Source organism: Marmota flaviventris, chromosome 15 (genome assembly GCF_047511675.1).
Source record: "Marmota flaviventris isolate mMarFla1 chromosome 15, mMarFla1.hap1, whole genome shotgun sequence".
Lineage (NCBI taxonomy): Eukaryota > Metazoa > Chordata > Mammalia > Rodentia > Sciuridae > Marmota > Marmota flaviventris.
The window spans coordinates 17,025,695-17,051,942 of record NC_092512.1 but is presented as its reverse complement, the minus strand read 5'-3'; the positions used below and the strand labels follow the sequence as shown (position 1 = coordinate 17,051,942).

General features: G+C 36.3%; 1 protein-coding gene across 5 annotated transcripts; it reads right to left on the bottom strand.

The window, feature by feature from the left end:
* Window positions 1–1,214: 1,214 nt before the first annotated feature.
* Zhx1 (zinc fingers and homeoboxes 1) lies at window positions 1,215–26,248 on the bottom strand. 5 transcript variants are annotated; one of them, XM_071602145.1, is made up of 4 exons: window positions 26,131–26,248; window positions 18,140–18,253; window positions 5,953–8,798; window positions 1,215–2,792 (listed from the first exon to the last, which is right to left on the bottom strand). In XM_071602145.1, the coding sequence occupies exon 3, from the start codon at window positions 8,575–8,577 to the stop codon at window positions 5,956–5,958; it is 2,622 nt and encodes an 873-aa protein (XP_071458246.1). In that variant the 5' UTR covers window positions 8,578–8,798; window positions 18,140–18,253; window positions 26,131–26,248; the 3' UTR covers window positions 1,215–2,792; window positions 5,953–5,955. The 5 variants fall into 5 exon arrangements, with proteins under 5 accessions (XP_071458246.1, XP_071458244.1, XP_071458245.1 ...); XM_071602143.1 differs by lacking the exon at window positions 26,131–26,248 and adding an exon at window positions 25,855–25,930; XM_071602144.1 differs by lacking the exon at window positions 26,131–26,248 and adding an exon at window positions 25,850–25,903.

The following is a 26,248-nucleotide window of genomic DNA, read 5'->3' as shown; positions in this document are numbered from 1 at the left end:
GCAAATCAAAACCACAATGAGATACCACTTCACACTTACTGAGGTTACTATAAGTTTTTGTCCCCTCCTCTCCATCCCCCTATGTTTACTATACAATGTAATCATTTATTTAAACTGAAAATAAAAGGTGTGGGCAAGGATGCAGAGAAACTGGAATCTCTGAACACTGATGGTAAAATGTAAAATACAGAGATGCTATGGAAAACATTTTGGCACTGTGGGAAAGAGTTTAGTAGTTCCTCCAAAAGTTAAGCAAAATTACCATAGGGCTAAAGAGTTCCACTCCTAGATATATATCCAAAAGAAATGAAAACAGGAATTCAGATACTTGTGTGCCAAAGTTCACTGAAGCATTATTTACAATAGCCAAAGGGTGGAAACAACCTCAGTGTCCATCAACAGAGTATGGACAGCCAAAATATGTGTGCAAAATATGTGTGTGTGTGTGTGTGTGTGTGAGAGAGAGAGAGAGAGAGAGAGAGAAATATAATTCAGCCAAAGAAAAGAACAAAGTTCTGGTATATGCTACAACTACGGATAACCTTGAAAACATTATGTCATTATGCTAAGGGAAATAAGCCAGACACAAAAGGACAAATATTGGACAATTACATTTATCTGAAATATAAAAAATAGGCAAATCCATGGAGACACATTACTTTCTATAGTCTACTAAGACTACTTCTCAGAGGTTATAGGAGCCAGGGGGAATTAGGAGTTATTGCTTAATGGTTACAAGTTTCTGTTTAGGTTCATGAAAAAATATTGGAAATAGTGGTAATCGTTGTGCAACACTGTGAAGATAATTCAATGAAACTGAATTGTACACTTAAATGTGGGCATAATGGCAAATTTTATCCATAATTTTTTAAAAAACTGATGTTGTTAAAATGGAAAAAAAAGTCACTGAAAACTACTAATCACTGCTAACTTTTATTTGTATTCAAGGACACAATCAACCAGGAGAGAAGAGTTCTTTTGCTCTGTCAAATAAATATATTTAAAAGCTAGCAAACATCAGAGCAGAATTTTATCAAGCCTATAAAAGAGATGGGAAATTTTTATTAATAGTTATTTACAACTATATACAGAGTTAACATATTGCAAGGGAAACATAATATAAATATATTCAAAGGCTTTGTTTCCAATACTTGACATTTCAAATTTTGAAAACATTAAAAATACTATCGAACAAAACTCAGACCACATTAGCAATGGTTTAAAAAAGGGAGCAATTTAATCATTATAATACAGAGTGCTTTAAGAAGTTTTAAACGTGTAAAAGAAAAAAACAGTTTAGTGCATTCAATTATTACAGTCTTTACATTGCTTCTTTTTAAAAAATGTTAACAGTAGTATGAAAAAAGCCACCCACAAAGCCAGCTGTCTGAGCGAAGAAATCAGCTAAATTGCAGCATTTTGGAATTACTAATAAAGCTATAGTTAAAAAATAAACAGTTTATAAAAATGAAAGCAGCATGCATATTCAAGGCTTTTTCATAACATTTCCATTAGCTGACACATTTAACCAAGAGCTTAATATTTATTATTCATTAAATTAGATAAAATAAACTGGCCAAGCCCACTACATGTGATCATTCAGAAAAACATTTTAAAATCCAAAGCTAATTAAACTGAACATTTCTTCTATGAAGAAACCACATTTTGAAAAATGGTCCTATGATCACAAAATAAAGGGTCCTCAACATAAATGAACAGCACCGGTCTTTACAAAGTTTATAAATCAGTATGAACTTTCAGTCTCCTGGTATGATAAGAGTTAACAGTTAACACTCCCATGATTCATAAGTGAAAAGCTAACTCTTAACTCATTAGGATCAGTTCAGAATTTTTTCTCTAGTCAACGAAATTGTTACACAATGTAGAATTTCACTGAAAGATAATGAAAATTCTGATCTGACATCTGTATGAACATTTCTGATTCCCACATGATTGTAAGAAAACACTACATATATTTTACATGATTCTTTTTCACATTTTTTTGGTACAACACTTATTTTAGAGTTTCACCCTATTCAACTTCTTACCAGTTTCTTTTCCTTCTTCGGTATTATCTTCTATTTAATAAAAAGCAAATTGGCTTCTAATGAGAAAAGTAACAGAAATATTACAAGTAGAGATTATGGCATCCTTGAGTGTGTTTAATTAAATATCCGATCATTAAGGGCCAGTGATACCACAAAACTTATTGTTTCAACATGTGTATAGAGGTTATTTTAATACTTGAAGTTGTATAAGCTCACATACAACTTTTAATCTTGGCGCAGGGCCTGATAAATAAGACACAAAATAAATCAGGTTTGGTTTTTCTGTTTTCCCATTCCTAACAATTTTTACTCTGCAAAATGTTTGGTCACTCAAAGCTATAAGCTTAATCACATATCAAAGAATACAAGCAATCCAGCCCTTCTTACCAGACACACAGTAGTAGTAAGCTGGACTAAATATGAGGACAAGCTCTAGTGGTCATTAAACTCCCTCAGAAAGTCCAAGATTCAGATGTCTCTATCATATCAGAATAAAAATGTACTGTATTAAAATCTGAATTTTTACAAGTCGTTTTTTAATTAGTGTTCTATTTACATTGCAGAACTTCCACCAACTGCAGTAGTTTAACTTTGGCACAATATTAAGTTCCATTTCTTTTGGATATTGGATCCTGTTTTTTGAGAGCCCCAAAACATTTTCAGTGTCATCAAAGATTGGGCCCCTTCACAGTAAACCAGACATCTTGAGTTGAAGAACTGATTCTCCTTCAACATTTTAAGCAGCTATAAAAGAAAAACATAAAAAACTGAAACTTTAAGGAAAACCAAACTTTAATTTTACGACTTTTAGATCAAAATGACTATTAACCATGAAAATACATCCTCTGTGCCCTAACACTGAGCTCACCACACACATATCATATAATGCACTATACCTTGTTGGTACCTCATAATCTATATTCTTCATATGCCAGATTTGCTTATAGACATTTATCACCTCTCTCTAGTCATCTATAAAAATTATGAATAGGAAGTCTATATATCATTATCAGTATCTATAATAAACAAGCTGTGAAATCTAAAGACCTATATTTTTCTGTTTATATACAAAGCTGGCAGGTACAAATATTATATATGTACTTCACTTTTTGCAAAAACTGTTCGAAAAAGTTTGAGTGACTTTTTTTTTTTTTGTAAATTGAACCATATTTAAATTCAATAAAACTGAGAGAGAGAGAGAGAGAGAGAGAGAGAGAGAGAGAGAGAGAGATACTGCAGAATGAATCAAGGAACATTTTAGTATATCTGAGTTATAGCTCTTGCCCTTTTTAAAAATATTTTTTTTAGTTGTATATGGACACAATACCTTTATTTTATTTATTTATTTTTATGTGGTGCTGAGGATCAAACCCAGTGTGTCACACAAGCTAGGCAAATGCTCTACCACTGAAATACTGAGCTACAATCCCAGCCCTTCAGCCATTTTTATCTTATTTTAAGACAGGGTTTTTGTTAAGATGCCCAGGCTGCCCTCAAATCTAGCTGTCTTCCAGCCTCAGTCTCCCGAGTAGCCAGGGTCACAGGCATGCAACACACAACTTTTTAAAGGAAACCTAGAGTGACTTCTCTTATAAATGAACAATTATTTTATTAAAATAATAACCCAAATTAAGGTTTTATAATTGTAGACTTTTGTGCATTGGAAAAGAAAGGCATTCTTCTATACATACCATAAAAGTGCACATATCAAAGTTGCAATACAAATTTTTTAAAACTAGCTTTATGTGAATTTTCTGACCATAATACCAGTGTGAATATATAAGAATTTTCCACACAAATTTAAAGTATGGTTAAAGTAAATCATACAGAAAAGTTCACATTATTTTTAGAAGATTATAACTCCCCAGAAAGTCGCTGCAGAGGCTGCAACAACAATTCACAGCAGCAACAAATTTGTTGATTTAATCTTGGCTGAGTGTGCATTCTTGTGTTTAGCAATAAAAAAAGTGACTGTTAAAAATATTTTATGCATCTAGGTCAGAACAAAGCCTGTCCTGAAGCTTTCCAACAGGAGGAAGTGGAGGGCTACACTTCAGGGAAAAGCTGTACAAAATTCTTGAGCTTCTAGTGACTTAAAATGTGCTCTCTAACCTGGAACGAGATTTGTACAGCTTTGTAAAAGCATCAACATTTTCAGTTCATCTTCTTTTCTGCCTTAAAAAATGTTAATGAAAATAAAACCTGATAAAAATTGCTAAGAAATAAGGACAGTATCTTGCATATACTGAGGTCTCAAAAATAATTGCTAAAATAAATAAATGAGAGGGAAAATTAAGGAAATTATGAGAAAGAGAGAGAAAGTTAAGAGGGCATAAAAGTAAAGCCTGGGTTAGGGATGTAAAAAGCTATGGAAACAGGCAAGCATGTTCATATATAAAATAATAATGACGGTCTATGTCTCATTTCCTCCTTTACTGTTTGAGAACACTGCAATGATTTCTAATAGGAGATGCTATTTGTACTACAGACAGATATTTCATGACAACTACAATATTTTCTGAAAACAATATACTTTTATACTGGAACACTCCAAAACTGAATACAGAAAATAATAAATCCATGTTGCTGAATTGCAGAAGTAGTAAAACTTGAGGTCCTAACTCTGAATCAGGTAAATGATTCGTAATAAAAGCAAAATTTTAATTAATCTAATTGATAAAGAATAAAGATTTAAAGAGCATGTCAAAATCTTTCAAATTTAATCCACATTTATTTGTACTCTTAAGAGTATAAAGACATATATTTTAATCAAACACAGTACTTGTAGTGGTAGATTTGTTTTATATCAAAAAGATATTTTAAGTGACTGAGCTAATTTAATATCAAATATGTTATTTGCCTTTTAATCTCAAAAACAGAAATAATTTACATCACGGTTTTCAAAAACAGATGCCACCTAGGCAAACATGAAATTTATATAGGGTTGAGAATAGAACTTTGGCTTTTAATAGAAAAAGATACTGAAAGCTGGGGTGGTGGCACATGCCTGTAATCCCAGCAACTCAGGAGGTTCGAGGGCAGCTTCAGCAAATTAGTAAAACTCTGTCTCAAAATAAAATTTTTTTAAAAAAAGGCTGGAGATATAGCTCAGTGGTAAAGTGCCCCTGGGTTCAATCCCTAGTACACGCAGACAAAAAAGGTACTGAATTATTTAAATACAGAAAGCACTTTAAACTCTAGCTAAAAATCTACTAAATTTAGAAAGCAATATGATGACAAGAAAAAAAAATCAGTTTTTATTTAGTATCCTAAAACTGAGTAATCCTCACTCTTGTGGTAAGTCTTCCCTTTGGTATACTTTTCCCCCTTCTTTGTAGTTTTAGTTTTTTAATTATTTCTTTGAATAGGCAAAAAGAAAAAAAAAATGAGGTTTTAGTGAAGGAGGGTTGCAGGAGAAGCACTTTCCTTATCTTTACTGTGTGTGTGTGTGTGTGTGTGTGTGTGTGTGTGTGTGAATCTCCTCTTTCCCTGGTCTGACAGAAAAGGTATCTTTCCTCAGAAAGAAACTTAAAAATATTTCATACAGGGGCTAGGGATGTGGCTTAAGTGATAGTGCACTCGCCTCACATACTTGAGGCACTGGGTTCGATCCTCAGCACCACATAAAATAAAGCCATGCTGTCCATCTACAACTAAAAAATAAATATTAAAAAAAATATTTCATACAAAAATAAAGCAACATTAAATTCTACATAATAATCATAGTAATCTAACAACATATGTTAATCATCTACATTTTGACTCTATTAGTGGTACCTAGTCTTATTGAGGAACAAGAAGTGTTTTGGAAAAAAAATTATCAAAAGTGAAGATGACTGAAACAACAAGATGGTTGTTAGAAATGCAAGTGGCTGATGGAAAAACTACCAGGTTAAAAACTTACATTTCAGTCATCTGATTTAGAAAGCTTCCGCTTCACATGTCGTGGGGGTTCCCAAGTATCACTATCATCTGTTTCTTCTTCATCTTCTTCCTGATCATCAATGACTTCCTCTTCCTCTTCATTTTCTTCAAATAATTCTATTCCTAACTCAGATCTTCTCTGTCTTTCTGCAAACCACTCTCTGACCTGCTCATAACCCATATGTGATCTGTTGACAAGTTCATCAAGGTCTTGCTCATTAAGAAACTTGTGCTTCAGGTAATAATCCTTCAGTATTGCAGTTCCAGTTTTAAATTTTATGAGTGATGGTGGCCTGTCCCAGTTGTTGATTCGTTTGCCTCCTCTAGGCCGTCCACGAGGTCTTCCTCGGCCCCGTCCTTTGGGTCTCCCTCTTCCTCTTTTCCTAAGGGATGACAGACCATTCATACTGCTCGAATTGGCGCTTTGATAGTAGTAGTACCATTTCAAGTTTCCATTCTTCCAAGCATAACGGGTGTCCCCAAACCAACTAACTATGTCTGTCCTAGCAAGCCCACTTTCTTCAGCCAACTTATCATACTCTTCTGGTGATGGCCACTGTGTTCTGACAAACGCACTTTTAAGCATGTGCAGCTGCTCAGGTGTCTTTTTACAAATCTTGCCTGTATTCCCGGATTTAGGTGGGGCAGATTCATCTCCAGGAGAAGTTTCTCCAGCTTCTTCTTTGGAACTACCTGCATTACTTTCATCTACTTCTATTTTCTCTTCCTTTAAAGCTTTTGATTTCTTCTTCTCTGTAAACCATGCATCAATTTCCCTTCTAGTAAGTTTGGTTTGCGCTCTTAACCTATTCAATTCTTCCTCCGTAAGTACGGAGCTATTGAGAAAACTTGCCTGAAGGACACGAAGTTGCTCAGCAGTTTTCTCTTTAAACTTCTGGGGAGTGAAGTCAGGAAAAGGGTTCCAGGATGGCTTATGCTGTGAAGTAATCACAGTTGGGGATTCAGTGGTTTCGTCACTGGAGTCTATAATGATAGTGGTAGCGGAATCATTGTTGAGATGTAAGCACTGATTACTCTTTGAATTTCTCTGGTTGTACCTTGTGTCACTAAACCATTTTTTAATCTCACCTTTTGTCAGGCCTGTTATTTTCATAAGTCTGATAATTTCAGAGTCATGGGGAAACTGATTTTTAAGGTAGCTAACTTTTAATTCTGCCAATTGCTCCTTAGTCTTTTTTGCTCGAATGCCAAATGAATCAGGGTTTACCAGTGCAGTTTCATGTTTGACATTTTGAGAAGGGGGAACTGCTGCTGTTGCTGGCTTTGTTTCTGCAACAGGCGGAGCAGCAGGCCCCTGACTTTTCTGTACATTTGTTTGGTTTGGAACCCCTGCCACGGTCAAGGCTATAGGTGCTGTTACTGGCAAAGTGTTTGTTCCGGCTACTTGAGTGAGAACCAGACCCGGCTGACCAACTATTTGGCATGTCTGTAAAATAGATGGTAAACCATTACTCCCCGTGGAAATGTGTGTAGGAATGACAGTTATGGTCTGAGGTACAGTATGTACTGTCCCATTGAATTGTTTCCTTCTTGCCTCTTCTACTTCCTCAGGAGTCCAGCTAACACCATGTTTAAGACGTTGGGCTGAAAACCATATCTTGATCTGTTCCTCTGTATATTTTGCTTGAGCAGAAAGAACTGTAATTTCTGACATTGTTGGATAAGGGAATTTGTTGTAGGTGTTAAGTAAAAGGGGATTGTTATCCAACGCAGCATTGTAGGTGGGAATGCTACTAACAGGGATTAAGACTTTAGGAATCAAGTTAGAGTTCTGTTGAGCAGACACTGCAGTTATCACCTGTGCTAGTCCAGGAAGAACAGCCGCGGGGGTCACTACTGTGCTGGCAGTATTGGGGTGCATTCTGTTTACAACAGAAGTACTTGTATTAGATTCTGAAGCTGAAGAATTTGCATTTTCCACATTTTCTTCACGGTCTGGCTTGATTTCATTCTCTTTCTCTTCAGGAACATCCTCAGCTGAGTTATGATGGACTGTGATCCGTTTGTTTTCTACTTTATTTTTCATCATTTTCATGATAGGAGTTTTACTGATAGAGATACCTGAAGAAGAAACTTCTATGGATTCTGCTTGTTCTGCATTCTCCTCTTTAACAAAACTACCATCAAAAGTCAGATCGTTTATTGTTTGCTCAAAGATTGTCTGGTTATTCCGTTTCACCATAGTCAACTTGAAATTCTCTTCTCCTGGGTGATATTTCAGATTATGTTCAGAAAGTGCATCATACCTTTTGGTAAGAAAGTTGCATTCAACACAAACATAGGATGAATTTAGCACTACATTGGGATGTTCTGAATCCACATGGAAAGTAAACATATTTAGATCTGGAGTTTGAAAAGTACAATATTTACATTCATAGCCACCTTCAACTTTTTTATTTTGCTGATTGTCAGAATCCACAGATTCATGAACTTCTTCATCACTTGAGATACTCTCTGCCCTGGTGTTTTCTATGGGCGTAAGTACAGGAGGACCTTCATCCAGATCTGATATTAACTCAAGGTCTGGATCCTGTTCACTGGCGAGGACCATGCAAGGTATTGTTGATTTTCTCCTGCTTGCCATGCTGATGTTACAGGGAAAATTTCAGTGGTGACTAAAAAGCATTGAAGCTTAAAACTGTTCAGGATTATTCATTTGAAAACAATGGCTTTTGGTTCTGCAAGTCCACTTTTGTGCTCAACAAGTCTCATTAGCAGCTTTTTCATGGTTCAATCAAGTAAAGAGCTTATTGTTGGCAAAATACCGCTGAACTGCTGAAATTTTTGAAGCACAACTCCAATCACCTACATTAAAATAAATTTAAAATGAGTGACTATGATCTTTTAAGCAAATTAGTTATATTTCACTTATATTGCTGCATAGCTCAATTATAAAGATCTAGAATAAGGTAAGAATCAGGGAAAAAAAAAAGTCCTCTAAAGATGAAAATAGATACCTCCAAGCTAAAACTCATTGAAAGTTATGTACTATACTTATCGTCAGATCCAAACTTTTTAATTTCAATCTTATAGCCATTTGAATCTTATAAGAGAATGAAGAGTGGGCCTGCTTTTGTAAACATGCTACTATCAGTGTAAAATGACAATCTCTTAACAAGGTATGGCTGGGGGTGTAGCTCAGTGGTAGAGGGTTGCTTAGCGTATGAAATTTGCTGGGTTCAATTCTCAGTGTGGCAAAAAACAAACCCAAAACTATAAAAAGCAATCACAGTTACTAAAAAATGATCACCATTACATCCATCAATTATGTCCTCTTTCTCCTACAGGTCTGTTTCATTAGCCCAAAAAGGAAGTTCACACATGGCAAAAAATGGTAAAGATGAAAGATGAATGATCAAAATTTCATAAACAATTATTCTTAATCATTCTATAAAATGCTATCAGGATTTATTAAATATATCTAATCATCTAAATATGCTAATATGGGTCCACAATGCTGGAAGAATAAGTTTGAGCCCCATAAGGTACATAATACCCTTCACCGTGGCCCCAACCTTGCTTTTCTCCCTATCTCTGCCATCTTTCTCCTTCTTCCAATTTCCTTATGCTTTCCACACACCAGAAATGACTGCCATTCCAGGGACACTCAGTACACTTTCAGACCTTTGTCCATGCCATTCCTGATGTTAGGACACTTGTCTGTGTACCTGCTATGATGATCTCTCTGTACCATAGGTTACTTTTTTCTCTTGTGTTTTTTTCTAGTCTACAACTTACCATATAGCAGAGGCAACATTTCTGTTCCCACTCCCCATCTACATCTGTGGTCTTTATATTATACATAATGTATCCCATTCTTTTTTAAGTAACAGCTTTATTGCAATAAAACAAAGTCTCCAAAACTCTAGATTGAACAAACAAGCAAAGGAGCTTTTTTTTCTTTTTTCATTCTGTGTTCAGTGCTCAGAAGAAGCCAACATGCTCTTTGCTAAGAGAGCTTGTAACAGCAGTTCTTTTTAAAAATATTTTTATTGGTGAATTATAATTATACATAGTAGTAGCCTTCAGTGTGATTTATTCATACCTGCACACATCATAATTTGGTCTATTTCATCCCCTGTACTTCCCCTTTAAGCAAAGAACCTTTATATCTCAAACGCATTCCCAGATGAGCTATTTTGGTTGATATCTCATTCATATTTGCATCTCTAGTGCACACAAGAAGGCTGTACTCGAGTAGGTAATCGCTAAATGTTTATTAATTTGAATTAATATGAATAGGAAAATAGTCCCGCAAAACTCAATGGAGCCTGAGGGCATCACCATAGAGAACAGAGGCTAAAATTCACAAGACTGAGTTTGAATATCAATAAAATATGAATTATACAGATTCATTTTAATAAATTTTGCAATCAAAATATTTCAAATAAAAATAAGATGCTAAATTAAGGTTTACATGTCTCTGAAATCTAAACCAAATGACAATGAATAAAATGAATAAGAGGTCTCCCATATTTGCCACTGTAATTTAGAATCTTTGCATTTACTAGCACCATCCTTATTACAGATGAAGTAAAGAGAAAAGAGTTTGCTAGATGAACATGATATCACATGCCTGTAATTCTAGCAACTGGGAAGGCTGAGGCAGGGGGATCACAAGTGTTTCAGCAACTTAGTGAAACACTTTCTCAGAATAAAAAATTTAAAAAGGGGTGGGGATGTAGCTCAGTGGTACAGTGCCACTGGGTTAAATCCCCAATAGTAACAAAACAAAACAAAACAAAAAGTTTGCTTAAAAGATTATAAAGCAGGCTGGGGTTGCAGCTCAGTGGTTAAGCACATGCGTGAGGCACTGGGTTTGATCCTCAGCACCACATAAAAAAATAATAAAGATATTGTGTTCATCTACAACTAAAAAAGAATTATCAAGCAAAGTCTGGCCCCTATGAGAAGATATACAGACTCAGTAAAGGGAGATACATTTTTAGGAGACAGCTGTGCAAAGAGAAAATGCCTTAACTTGAAGGTGGTAAAATCCCCCGCACTACAATTACTCAAGTACAGACTACAGATCCATTTGATGGATTCGAGCAGCAGATGGAAGAGCTGGACTAAATGTCCCTATTCCCTGATTTCCCAAATTACAAAACAAAAAGTGCTCAGCTTAGTAATACTAATAGTATTGACAGTCCAAACCCCTACTCTTAAAGTTGTCCTACTTTTTTTTTTCCTACAAAATTCCTTTTAACTTCTAAAAGATTATAAGGAAATGTAAAACTATTTTATAACTAAATGTTATAAACTAAGCTAATGTCATCTTCTAATCAAATAGAGGTCATCACTTTTTTTTTCTTAAGTATCAACATTTCTGTTAGATCAATATTTGAATAGGAAATTCCTAGGAATGAAGCTCTGTGGTAAAGGTAAGGTCCTGTATTCAATCCCCTACGCACACACACCCACACCCACACCCACATACACACACAAATAAATAAGAAAGAAAGAAAGGGAATTCCCCAAATAGCTCTAAATGGATAGAAGAATAATAAATGAGCATCATTCACAATGTGGATGACAAAGAAAAACTGTTGAAAGGCAGGAGAGTTAGCTATTTCATTCTCCTGAAATTAGAGACATACTATATTTATTTGGGGGAAGCTAACAGCCAGATAGAGGGTTTCTGGGCACTTGCCAGTTACACACACTTGTAACCCCAACAGCTCTAGAGGCTGAGGCAGGAGGATTGCAGTTTGAGGCCAGGCTCAGCAACTTAGTGTGGCCCTAAGCAACTTAGTGATATCTCATTTTAAAATAAATAATAAAAAAGGGTTAGGGATGTAACTCAATGATAAAGTGCCTCTGGATTCAATCCTCAGTGTTTCTCCATCCTCAAAAAAAAAAAGGAAGATGAATTTTTTCTGAAACAACCTATAAGTGATAATTTAACAATTTGTTTTAAGCAAGGGAGACTTTAAAATAAAATACTATGAGAAGCACCAGCTCCAGAGAACTCCAAAATATAGAAGAGTAGGTATCTGGTCAGAGAGGGTAGAGGCTGAACTATTCCCTGAGTCCTATGGATCCCACAACCCATTTACATCTCCGAGGAGTTCCAAGATGTGTTTGAAAGACTGTCTTAAAAACTTAAATACTTTTAAGACACTATATAAATTCCAAAAATCCTTCTCATCCTGGCACTGCTAAAATTTTCAATGGAATTTTACAACTAATACACAGTAAACTGAATGTGCCTTCACTGGACAAGGCAGGCCAGGGCTTCAGGATAGAGCAAAGTAGCCAGCAGAAATAAAAGACACAGAGGAAAAAGGGAGCAGCCCCAATCTCTTTATTCTTTTGGCTTTCCAGCTCTCAAGGTTAAGCATTTTATGTTTTATCTGGCATATAAACAGTAATATGCTACCAAACTATTACTTTTATTTCTCTTCCTCCTAGTTCACTAGTTCAGATTGCTCAGTTGATAAAAATTTAAGCAGATATAAGTGAATCTTAAAAGATTTTTTTTTGCTAAAGTCATGAAAAGCATAAAATACTCATATTCTATATTATGATCTTGTAATAGATATCAAAAATTGTGCTTTTTCCTCTGAAAATACTGGTCTTGGCCATATAGTCAAGTTTTAAATAAAGTTACTTAAGAGATGTTTTTAAAAAAAGACTTCAGTAATTGAAAAGCTGAACACCTGGGTGTTTCAGATTTCCTCAACCTCTGTTTACTTCTATATCCAATACATAGACCCCCAAAATACTATTCTTTCCTCTTCTAAAACTTTTGCTCACCACGACCTACCTTCAGGTTCTCCATGACTTTGCTAACAAAACCAGAGTCAGAGTATTAGTTAACATGCTCCTAAAGGAAATACAATATTCCCTAAAGAGCTGCAAGATTTGGCCCAATGGCTTAATTCTGCATAATACACATAGTCTAAAAAAGACCAAAGAGGGAAAAAGGAATGTTCAGGGTTCTTGTTATAAAGTCATAATTTTGGAGGAAACAAGGACCTTAGAACAATTAACCTGTTCTGTGGAAGAAGAAACCCGGCCGAAAGTAATTAATTCTTAGAGGCATTGTAGAATGGAGCTAAACTACAGGGGCTAGGTTCCCTTCGGTAAGATATCTGGTAAAGCCACTCAGTTTCTACCTGAGATTCCTCACCTATGAAACCAAAATTCTTCATCAAATTCATTGAACAACGACTTGTTGAATGTTGACCATGTGCCAGGTACTGCCTAGAGACTAGGGAGGCACTGATGATCAAGACAGACTGCTCTATCAGGTATTAGCAAGGGAGCAAGGAAGATAGGCAGCCAACAATTAGAATAACTATGACCAAAGCAATGAGAGAAACAAGTAGCACAGTGCAGGAAGCTTCTAGAAAGAGAAGAGAAGGTTTCCCTGGGGAAAACAGGAATAGTGGTATGCCCAGAGGCTGTTCAAATAAGAATACTTCCTTCACCCATTCTGATACACAATATGTGTTATCAGAATTAATGTTATCTTCCAGTCTTTGAAAAATTCTTTTGAGAGAATAAAAATACCATCTATTAAATATTATACACTCTACCACCTTATTTTTTTTAAAAAGCAAATTAATCAGCTGATAAGACATACAAATTGAATGAAAAAGCAGAAGAAAAAATATAGAGTAAGAATTGCTATGATGTTGTTCCAATTAATCTCTCTTTTTCATTAATGTGCAATGGGGCCAGGACAGGAAAACTGTCATATAGAAATCACTATTAGCTGACAGGCATCTCATCCTCTAGTTGAAGGCAACTCAAAACAGGGCTCAAAATCAATTTGGGGGACCTTGCACTATTCACCTGTAAAAAAGGGGTTAGAGGTCAGTTGCACAACTGAGTGGTTAGGTGACTTTGCAATTAAAACACAATAAAAATATCATATAAATTCATCCAGCACTGTAAATACAATTACTCATAAAAACTATTTTTAGTTAACCTTTCCTTGAAGAAATACATTAAAATTTTTTTAATTAAATCAATTGTTCTACTATTGATTTTGTTATTATTTAAAATGCTAACCAAAAGGTGAAAAAATATTTACCTAAACTTTTTAAAATTAGAACAAATTTTTTGTATTAATTATAATAACTGGGAGGAAATATGTATTTACATGGACAAAGATTTGATGAGCAAAATTTTATAGACAAGTGAGATTTTTACATGAGTTTATAGATGGAATTTTTATGTGTGACATTTACACAGTTTCTTTAATATTGTTATAACACTGCTTTATTATAAAATACAACAAAAACAGTTACAAGTCCTTAAAATTGCAAATAGACTAAAATATTCCTATGGTCATTTGCCTCAAGCTGGAAACAAAGTTTCCTTTCTATTTTTAAGGCAAAAACCATGTGTTCTATAAAGGTTTTTCCACCAGGAGCAGGCATGTCTCGGTATGTATAGCCTTCAGGTATATTCCAGGAATTTTTTTGGAGGGGCTGCTCCACACTCCAAGGAATCAAGCTGGTTCTAAGAACCCTCAAAATCACCCATATTCTCTAGGTATAGACCTGGCCAAGCCAATTTCTAGGGATCCATCTGCATCCTGGCTCCTCTCCTGAGAGGAGGATGCTCCTCCATCAACTCATGATTCTGATATAATCAAAATAATTACAACAAAGTTTCTCTACAGAAAAGGACTTAATGAAAGCAAAATTTATTCATGATACTATTAAAATTCTGGCAATTCTTATACAAGTTATTTTATGGTCAGAGGAATGTCTGCTTGGCTTTCCATTATATCCCTAGGGCCCAACAAAGTGCATATTAGGGCTCCAATAATATCTGCTGAAAAAAAAAAAAACTTGAAAAATATATATATATATACATCCTGTGTATTATATTATGCATTTTATTTCATTAAACACTTATTTATAAAGGAATTAAAAACAACCATGTTTGCTTTACAGATTATTTGTGATGGTAAAATCCTTACTGATAAAAAATTACCTTAGTCATTACAATATTAAAATACCCTGTGATCTAAAGCATTCAATTCACTAAAGTAGTGAACATTCTACAAACTCCAGTGACATTCAATAAACATTTGATAACATCTAAAATTTGCTTGTAATAAATCAGTTTTATGTATGAACAGTATATATCTAAATTTGTGGACTAAGAGTGAAACAAGGTAGATAAAAACATTCAAAGAATTATTCCTACAGGAAAATCAGGAAAAAAGGATATAGTACTTAAAAACATAGTAAATACAAATTCATATTTAGAATCGCTACTTCTCTGTCCCATGAGAAAACTATATTTTTATGGTGTTCTATGACTTTTTTTAAAATTAAAAAGTAAGGTATCAATATAATACAGTACCAAAAAAAAAAGCTAGTAGATGGTTTTAAATTCTACTTAGTACTAAAAAAATGTATAATTAAGTAGCTATAACTGCACTGAATTTGTTAGCTTTTCTTTCTTTCTTTCTTGTCTGTCTTGTACTTTAAATTAAATGATTAATGGATAACGTCATGTTGGCCTAGTTAGTCACAAAAGCATGTTATTTTAGTTAAGATTTTAAGTGAACGAAAACAAACTTTGTTTTCTACACCAATTCTTGATCAAATAAGAAAATTTTAGAAGGCACTACAGTTTTTAAGGTTTGTGTTAATTTTGATTAACTAAACAAAACAGTTTACAAAGCAAAAGTACACACACTGAGAATTCTTAGGAATCTGCATTCATATATATTCCCCGAGAATTCTTAGGCTTTGTATTCAATTTAGTTTCAATTCTCTCTCAGAGTTCTGTTTAGCCAGCTGAAAATACTTATTATCACATGTTTGTATTCAAACTAAAAGTTAACAATCTACCAAAATCATAGAATGCCTGAAATAAAGTAGGAACAAAGAATAATGTGGTCAAATTAAAATAAAGGGTATCCACTGTGTTTAGAGAGAGAGAGAGAGAGAAAGATAAGGTAGACTTTCCATACTTAAGACATTCACATTTAAAATCTGACATATTTAAAAATCATAGTTAAGTTCTTTTAAATATTAAATCTTGAGATAAATCTTGAGAAAATTGTTAAAAATGGACAAGACAATAGCAAATCAAGTATTAAAGTGAATTTGAAAAAATAAAAATACTTAAAAAATTTTTTTTAAATATAGTGAATATAGACTGGACGAATGTAATAAAAGTGAAAGCATCTAAGAAACTGTGGTTAAAGATAATCTAATTTCAGAGGATCCTTTTATTAATGCTAATTAATGCTGAAGGGTAAAGAAACTATCTTCTCTGTTTTTTGTTTTTTGCTGCGGGGGTGGGGTGGGGGGGATCAGGGATTGAACTCAGGGGTACTCAACCACTGAGTGACATCCCCAGCCCTTTTTTGTATATTATTTAGAGACAGGGTCTCACTGAGTTGCTTAGCACCTCGCTGTTAATGAAGCTGGCTTTGAACTCAGAATCCTCTGCCTCTGGGTTTGTAGGCCTTCAGCAAGGCACCCAGCCCTATTTGTTTTTGTCCACCTAAGAAATGATACTAAAGATTAAAAGAAGAAACTAAGATCTACAGATTTCTCCTGGTGGGGCTGGGGATGTAGCTCAGTTGGTAGAGTACATGCCTACCATGCACAAGGCCCCAGGTTCAATCCCCAGTACCACACACACACACACACACACACACACACACACAAAAGCAGATTTCTCCTGGCAATCTCTAATCCCAGGTTTTAGGAGCAGAGAAAAATTTTGAGAGGTTCTAGGACATTAACATCCTAATTTTCTTAGCCCTGTTGTAATGTAGGTAGGCACACAATACACTGAGCGATATGTAAACTAGCACTACTGTAAAATTTTCTAGCTGGTTAATAGTTTGTGACTATTACAAAAGTAATTTTCTTCTGAAAAGAAATTTCCCTACTTTTCTGAAGGAGGTGGTACATCTTTCACAGCCAGTCTAACACAAGAATTCCATTCTTAGTTCCAAGAGAGAGTATCTATAAGACCATTCTTGTCCATTATAGTCCCTATTTATAAAACAAAGCAACTATTACATACTTCTCTGAGGATATATTCATTCAATTTTTAAAAACACTTTGAAAGAAAGTAATGATTAGTATTGGTAGTATCAACTTGTATGACCTTTATAATTTTTTTTAATATAAGCGATCATCACATTAATGGTTGTTGAATCTTTCCTAATACTTTCTAGACTCATTTAAATAACAATTATACTAAAATATAAATATTTCAAACACATAGTATGTAATCTAAATAGTATGTGAAAAATATATTATTTATTTAAAATATACAAGTATGTATTTTTTAAAAATTTATTTAAAATATAAAAGTATGTATTTGACTATACTTACAGTCAAGCATTTAAATATTGGTATGATTAATAAAAATATTTGTATCATAATTTTCATAACTATAATGAACTATTTCTTTTTATTTTGCATTTGATTTTTTTATTATTGGTTGTATAATGAACTATTTCTAATAGCCTATACATTAAAAATATATTTTTTGAAATTGTTCTTGTAGCTGGGCACAGTGGGATTTGGGAGACTTAGGAGGATCTCAAATTCGAGGCCAGCCTCAGCAACTTAATGAGACCCTCAGCAACTTAGTGAGACTGTCTCAAAATAAAAAATTAAAAGGGTTAGGGATGTAGCTCAGTGGCAAAGCACCCCTTGGTTAGAGCCTCAGTATCCCACTCCACCCCCAAAATATGTTCTTGTAAGTCTTGAATCCTTTTTTGGATAGAAAGAAAAAACTAGTAAAATTCTAGATCAAATTCCCCACACTAAAGGTACTGTCCCCGTGATTTTATTTGTCTTATTTACTTCTGTTATCACAGTACCTGGAATGGTGTCTGATGCTCTGCTGATTTTGGCAAATAGTAATTGAAAAATCAATTATAAATAACCACATAAGATTTATTAAGAAGTGTGATACTGTTTCCTTTGAAATTAAAGCAGTCAATTAAAAGTAGATAAATTTAAAGTAGTCAATTTAAAGTAGTTAAAGTTTAAAAGCACATATTTTTAAAAAGTATTAAGCATAAGTTTTTTAAGAAGAGCTTTTACAACATTAGTCAAATAAAGTATCATGGAATATAAAGTGAGTACATTGGCATCTTAGCTTTACATCCCCCCCCCACCCCCGAACAGTTAAACACATACTTGCCATAGCTTCCTCAGCATCCTGTTCTTTGAAACGGAAGGGTAACCCTTCAAATTAGGTGTGTAGCTCAGGCCATCATTACCAACAGGTCCAAAGTAGTTATCAGTCTTCTCCTATAAAAAAAAATATCCTTTTATTATTCAAAACATGATCCTAGTCTTAGGAAATTTTACAGTTCATGCTATGACTTTTTAAAAATAAATGCAATTTTTTTTTTTTTTTGTATGTGGTACTGGGGATTGAACACAGAGGTGCTTTACCACTGAACTACATTCCCAGTCCTTTTTGTTTTTTATTTTGAGACAAGGTCTCACTAAGTTGTAGATGCCGCCCTCAAACTTGCAATCCTCTGGCCTCAGTCTCCTGAGGTGTGCACCACTGTGTGTAACTAAAAATAAATGCAATCTTGAAAAAAAAAAAAACTGAAAATTTTTAAAATCATCTAAATGCCAACTCAAATATTGATAGAAAACACAAAATTCATAACTACACATTAACAGTTTTACTTATATAGAACAGCCAAGTAGCAGACTAGTTCAATAACATTTCAAAATGTGAATAGATGCAGTCTTTAATGTAAAAATAAGGATGTCAAAATTGGGAATTCTTTAAAATTAGTACATAAAGGTTATGAAAAACAACTTAGCCAAAGAAAGAATTGGGAGTAGGTATATATATGTTTGTGTTTGCACATATACCTAAGTTAGGATATCTGCATCCTAAATATGTATTAACTGGAATGAAAGAAATATTAATGCTGGCCACACAAACCAACAAAGACTTGAATATATTAATGCTATTCTACCCTAACCGTAAGTCTGACAAAATGGCTAGTGTTTAACCATTTAGTTTTTATTAGAAAGCTACCATCAAATGGTATTATAATTACTGTGTTGTAAGCACTGGTACTGAATAATCAAAAAAACTGAAAATCTTTCTCTGAAAATTCAGATTAATATACAAAAAAAGGTTTTGTATAGTACCCAGAGTAGTTAAACCAATCAGGAAATTTTAATAAAAACTATAATTGCCTCTCCTATGAGAATAACAATAAATAGTGCTTTTGAAGGTGAAAGAATTTTTATTGTTTTTGAAGCACAGATACTCCTTATATCACAATAAATGGATAGTAAGGAAAATGATTTTCCTAAAATAGCTTATTTTTTAATATTTATATTTTATTCATAGTTGGACACAATACCTTTATTTATTTATTTTATGTGGTGCTGAGGATTGAACCCAGGACTTCGCACGTGTTAGGCAAGCGCTCTACCACCGAGCCACAACCCCAGCCCAAATAGCCTATCTTTTGATTCCTGCTAACATTATACAAGTTTATGAAGAATCCTATTAAGTAAAGAAATAACAATATACAAAAACTTTGTCTAGTAAAATACTTTTGAATTAATGTTTAAGCTAAATAAGTACATTATTTTCAAGAAAAGCAAGAGCATTTTCCTGCTGGGCCCAGTGGAGCATCTTGTTATCTCTCTAGCCTGGGATTCTACAATTTCATTTCCTGCTATCTCCTTATTCAGCCACTCCTTAGCTATCCATCTATACAGGATGTGGACTAGAAAAGAAGATAGGAAACAGCTGCCAAAGAGGAGAGGTTATTTTCCGAAATGAATTATTAATACTGTAGGATATTAGTAACCTATTTCAATCCATTCTTAAATCACACAGAAAAAGCAAGATGTTTTATGGACCCAAAGTCTCTTAAGAAGAGCTACCAAGACATACAAAGGTGCAAGGCAACCAGAGAATGAATGAGCTCTTTGATACTTCTGAATTAAATCCTATTACTTTAGAATATTTCTACTTCAAAATATTTTTTAAATATAGCATGAGTAGATTTCAAAAATTAAGGAATCATCTCAACCATATATCTTATATTTATATATATCTTATAGTTGCTTAGGCTGACCTCAAACTTGTGATCCTCCTGCTTCAACCTCTCAAATTGCTGAGATTATAGGCATGTGCTACCATGCCTCAGCAAACACAAAAAGCTGTTCTGGCAGTAGATAGATTTAAAAAAAAAAAAAAAAAAAAAACAAGTGCCTGGGCTCTGGAACAGACCGGGTTCAAATATCAGCACTGTCACTAGCTGTGCAGCTCTAGAAAAGTGACTTAGCCTATCTGTGCCCAGGCCTCTCATTTATAAAATGGGGCAAATAATAGTTTATTTATTTATTTTATGTGGTGCTGAGGATTGAACCCAGGGCCTCGCACATGTTAGGCAAGCGCTCTACCGCTGAGCCACAACCCCAGCACAAATAGCTTTATTTAGTTAATAAAGCTTTGTGAGGATTGAAAGAAATAACACATGTAAAGTTTTTAGAATATTTCCTGGCACTTAGTAAGAACAAAAACAAATGTTAGATTTTTTCTGATTTTATTTAAGGTTTTAACTTCAAGTTACATAACAAAGGAATTCTTTGTTTAAAATTTGCCAAGTGTTGACAAACTGTAAAATATTTTAAAATCTGAGTAAATATCAACCAATAAATTTTATTTTCCATTTCATACCTTTGAACATATTAAATAATTCTGGAACAAGTTAGCTTTAACAGGTAGACATTAATCAACGATAATTTAATATCTTCTCTCTCCCCACTCTCTTTCATACACACACACACACACACACACACACACACACACACACCTTTCTTTGACCTGTTTCAAAATGAATAATTTTGAACCATTTTAACAGGTATTTCTTAAAACAAATCTCTGATATAAATAATCTTATAGTAATGAAGAGAAATTGTTCTTTTCTCATCAACCTTCATACTCCCAAGCCCATGCCCAGTGAAGTTCTAACAAACTTCTATTTGACAATATTGGGCTGTAAAAGGGAAGACACCGGAATAGAAGAAAAACATAATTCTAAATGAAGTGTTCAGAAACATCAAACTTCCCATCTCTTTTCATTTCTCACAACAAACAGAAATGGGAAAAATCTTTAGGAAGGAGAAAATTGAAATCACCAAAATGTAATGACAGATATTTTACTCAAAATGATAAATGCATATGATATGGCTATGACAATATTTTAATTTTGGAAGATAAAAATTTTTTAAATCTAAAAACTTCATAAAAATCCTGCATTAAAAATGACTTATGGTAGCACATGCCTATAATCCCAGCAATTTGAGAGGTTAAAGCAGGAGGATCACAAGTTCGAGATCAGCCTCAACAACTTAGTGAGCCCTTGTCTCAAAAAAATAAAAAGAACTGAGGATGTAATTTCAGTGGTAGAGTATCCCTAGGTTCGATCATCAATACTGACACCCCCAAAAAAGATTTATTCAGTTGACTCCCTTAAATAAATTTCATTCTGAAATTGCTTATGTATGCTTTTCCAAAGTTTATCACTGTATTTGTGTAGGCCAAAGATATATATGCATGGATTATAAACCTTTATGTGTGTGTGCATATCTTTGTGCTTCTTAAATTCATTATGGAGGGCTGGGGTATATAGCTCAGTTGGTAGAGTGCTTACCTCACAGGCATAAAGACCTGGGTTCAATCCCCAGCATCAAAAATAAAAAATTCAAAAATACTGCTTATATAAAATGCCAAGATTAAGTATCTTTTAAGACCAAAAGCTGGTAAAAAGAAATTTACTTTTAAAATAAATTGTTTAAAATGCCTATCTCCAAAATGTCAACTCAAATTAATATCCTGACTAGTAATCTAAATCACCAACTTCATTATGCAAATATGGTTACTTACAACTATAGATATATCAGAGCAACAAAGATCCAATAATATATTTCAGTGATATTATAGAAACACTGGCTATTATTCAAAGGGTAATAATCAGTTTTCTAAAATAAATTTAAATTACTTTTGACATATATAGTATAAAAGAATTTTGTTACAAAATTTAGACTTCAAATTAAATATCCTTGCCATAATATAAATGAATAAACAGATGTCTTAAAAATAGGCAATATGGGCTATTACTATGAGCAGTACAATAGTTAATTCTAGATAGCTCTCTGAATGATTGCATTGACTATACTAGATTAAAAACTTGCTTAGGTATTTAACTTTCAACACTGTTAAAATTAAAATAATGGTCTTTTGAGCCCAAATACATAATGCTGCAACATAAATAAAAAGGTTACTTTTTCAACTACATTTGTGATCAATTTCATTATTTTAAAAGCACTTTAAGTATTAAGCCAGAATTTATGGCAAGCTAAGTCCAAATATCACATTTTATGCTCAATGTAAGAAAGAAAATATATAATATATCATACCATCACCTTTTCAATTTACTGTGAAATATAAAAAGGAGAAACTATGCAAGATTTACCACTACACATATGCTATTAATTTCATTAATAACTGTAAAATGTTATTCACATTTATTGAAAAAAAAAGAACTTACAAGGACCATTAAAGGTAAAATCACTGCTACCTCATTCATGACCTACCCTCCAAATTTAGTGAAATAATAAGCTCAGCTATAAGGGGAATAAATCTACTAACGAGCATCTACCGCACAGGCACATTTATGTTTTCAGCCTTAGCATATTTTCAAACCATCTGGCATCAATGCCTCTCTGGTTCACCCAGCCTAATCTGTTCAGAATTGAATATAAAACTAGAGTTACATGCACTTTGGTGAAACCAAAGAACAGCACACATGTATACTAATGTTCCAAATGAGAAGCTCAGAACTAGTTTATACTGTATCTTTAAAACATTTCCATTAAAGACATTAAAGCTCTTTTGAAAATGCAAGAATGGCTCAAGAAATCTGTATGAATCATAACTCTATCATCAGTTACCCAAGTCTTACTTTAATTTTTTTCTCATTTTAATTACAACTGTTAAATAAATCATGTGAAGACATACTTCTATTAAAAAAATCATCAATGCAATTTTTATATTGAAAGGATTCAAGGTTAGACATTTTATTTGCCTAAAATTAGTCTGCATAACCCTAAAATACTTAGAGGAAGGAGAGAAAAACTAAAAGGAAAAAAATATCATGAAAGCCTTTCTTTTTCTGACCTGTTACTGCTGTATTGTCGTTGGCAGCATTCTCAATTCTTTTGCTTAAGATCAGGAGTCACAATTGCTACTTTAGAAATTAAAATAATCTATGAATATACTAGTGCCAATATCCCCGTTAAAACCAACTTTTTAATTTTCACTACAAGCTTAAAAACAAATGACTTTTTAAATATATATGTTTTTATGACTTTATTTTATTTATTCATTTTTTTATGTGGTGCTGGGTATCGAATCCAATGCCTCACCCGTCCTAGGCAAGTGCTCTGCCACTGAGTGCTCTGCCACTGAGCTAAAGCCCCAGCCCCCAAAACAAATGACTTTTTGAGGGCATTTTTTTTCAGAAACAAAGGTAATTCATGTAGCACCATATAACAAAACTAAAAGCTTTAGACAAAGACAGAAATAATGACCAACATCAACAAATGTAAAGGTACACTTACACACACACACACACACACACACACACACAAACAAACAAACTCCAGTCCAAAAGAGTCACTATTCCCGGGGGTGGGCTGCTTCATCCTAACTGTGAACTACTGTACATTTCATGTTGTGATTTTCCTTTTTTTTCTATAATATTACCCTCCAAGAGAATTTATCAAGTTACATTAAACCTCAACTTAATCACAAGTTCCCTATCAGCCTTTTAAACATTTTTCTCTGAACGTGAAGCTCTTCTCATCTGTCTGTCTGTCTTTTTAGAAAGCTGGGCTGATGACAGAAACGTGCTGTGGAATTTCTGCTCTACCCAACCTCTTCCCTGCATTCCTATCCTCCGTCCCGGTTCTCGCTTCCTAATTCCCCTGCCCTGGGTCTCGCTGATGCCTTCCCAGAGGCTTGATCGCTCGCTAAACTAAACTAAACATATCAAACGGAATCTTTTCTTTCTACAGGCTTTTTGCTCTTTCCTTACCGCTATTCACGGAGGGAAGAAGAGGGGGAAACATACTGAAACAAAGACTTTCAAGTCCCCTTGGAACTTTGGTGTAAATACATGGGGAAAGGGCATCTGCCAGACTCTACTTTCCGGCTACTAGACGCAGTTCCTCTCATTTCCCCTTCCCAGTCTTCAGATCCCCCTCAAGCAATCACCAGGCCTCAAAGATTGAGAGACTCCTCTGGGTCTGCCCCCCATCCCCTCATACGCTGGCTGATACGGACAGATGGCATTTCCATGCTCTTTAATTAACTTATCTCCTAAATCTCAGGGTTTCCTCAAAATGGTAATATAGTTGTTAAGGACTCAGCTCCGAGTCCTTTCCGAAGTGGGGGCGCGGCCTGGCCCCGAAATGGGTGCCCAACCTTCCTTCCAAGGGTCTCCTGGGAATCCCACCCCAAAGCCAGTGCGCTCAGTTCCAGCAGGAGAATCTCTTTACTTTCAGGGAAGCTAGGTCCCCACGAGGTGGCCACACGTCCCCGAGGGCAGCACTCCTGAAACCCCCACCCCAGGACCCGCAAAACTGCCAGCGTCCTCGAGCAGGCGGACCCAATCCCCACTCTCCTCAACAACCCCAAGTTGTTCAGACCTCTCCCAAGGAAGGGGCTGAGATTTTTCCTTCCCAGCGCCCCCGCCCCCAAGCTCCTTCCGCGCTGCAGAAATCCCGAGCGCGAAGGAGCTGTGGGTCTGTCCCTCCGCCGCAGCTCCCCAGCCGCAGGGCAGGCCAGGTCCCTCCCCCTCAGACGCCCCGCCACCAGCAGCCTCGGGCGGGCTCAGCCCCGAGTCTCTGCCCTGGGGCTGCCCTCCTCCGGCCGGCCCCCGCGCCGCTCCTCTTTGCGGGCGGGCCGCGGGCTCGGCGCTCCCTTCCCACTCGCAGACCGGGGCGTCAGGGCCCGCGTCGCGGAGCCGGCTCGCGCAGCTACCTGCAGGGGCCGCCGCGCCTCTCAGAGCCCCGCCGCCGCCATCTTGCATTTCAAACCGGCTGCACTTTTCAGGGAGTCAACTCTGACCTGTGAACCCTAAACCCGGAACCACTCCGCGGTCCCGCACAGGGGCCTCGGAGCTCGGCGGCCAAGCAGAGAGCGGGGACCCGGGGTAGGGGTGCCAGGAGAGACGCGCGCCCCAGCGGCTAGCCGGGGCGGAGGGGAGGGGAGTGAGCTGGCCGAGGCGGGGCCCTCTGTGCGCCCCAACCCCGCGCTGAGCCAGGCTGCCCACGCCTGGACCCTGCGGCTCCCCTGGGATCCGACCCCGGCCACTCTCCAGCATAGAAGAGCCGCTGGAGGTAGGGAGCTGCCCCGCCCCCCTGTCAACATAAGCCCCGCCTTCCCCGCTTTCACAGCGGCCCCGCCCCTTGCCGGCGCTAGCTCCGCCCGCTGTCGTCAGAAGCCTGTGCCCTCACGGCCCAGAAGGCAGCCCTGCCTTCGGGGCGCTCTGCCCCCCTACGGCGATGGTCAGGCCGTGAGAGGTGGGCACGCTGTCTTCCGCTGAAATGCCGCTGTCACTGCAAACACCGTGTCCTGGTGGCCGGAATACCAAGCCACGCCCTTCTGCAGAAGCCCCGCCTACTGTCACTAGAAGCCCCGCCTTTCTGGGGCCCGTCTAGATTCCAGCCGCACGCCCCACCCGCTATCAACAGTCCCGCGCCCCGGGTCAGCGGCAGCTCCACCTCTTCTCGCCCCCACTCCACCATGAGCCGCAGCTGCAACCGCTGACGCCAAAAGTTCAGTCCAACCTCACTTTAAATCGTCCTGCGAGACGAACTCTTTCTCTGCTCCCTCTGCACCTCAAAAGCACTGCTACCCCCTCACGAGCTCTTCTGGAGGGTTCTGACCAAGCCCTGGTCTTCAAATCCCACTGCCTCAGTGTGAACCAGCCCCGCAGCGGACCAGCTGAGGACCCAGGCTTTCGGGAAAACCGGACAGCGTCACCGCCCCTCCCCTTCCCTTCAGCCTTCCCCCCACCCCATCATTGTTAAAATGAAGAATACAACCAAAGCAAAAAGAAACGACTCACCCTCCAGGCAACTCGGCGCACATTCACGCGCACATTCACGGCCCGGACGCGTGAGAGCTCTTTGGCGCCTCGGTGTTCTTCCCCACCCCCATCCCAGTCGTGGACCCTTTGTGCTTTG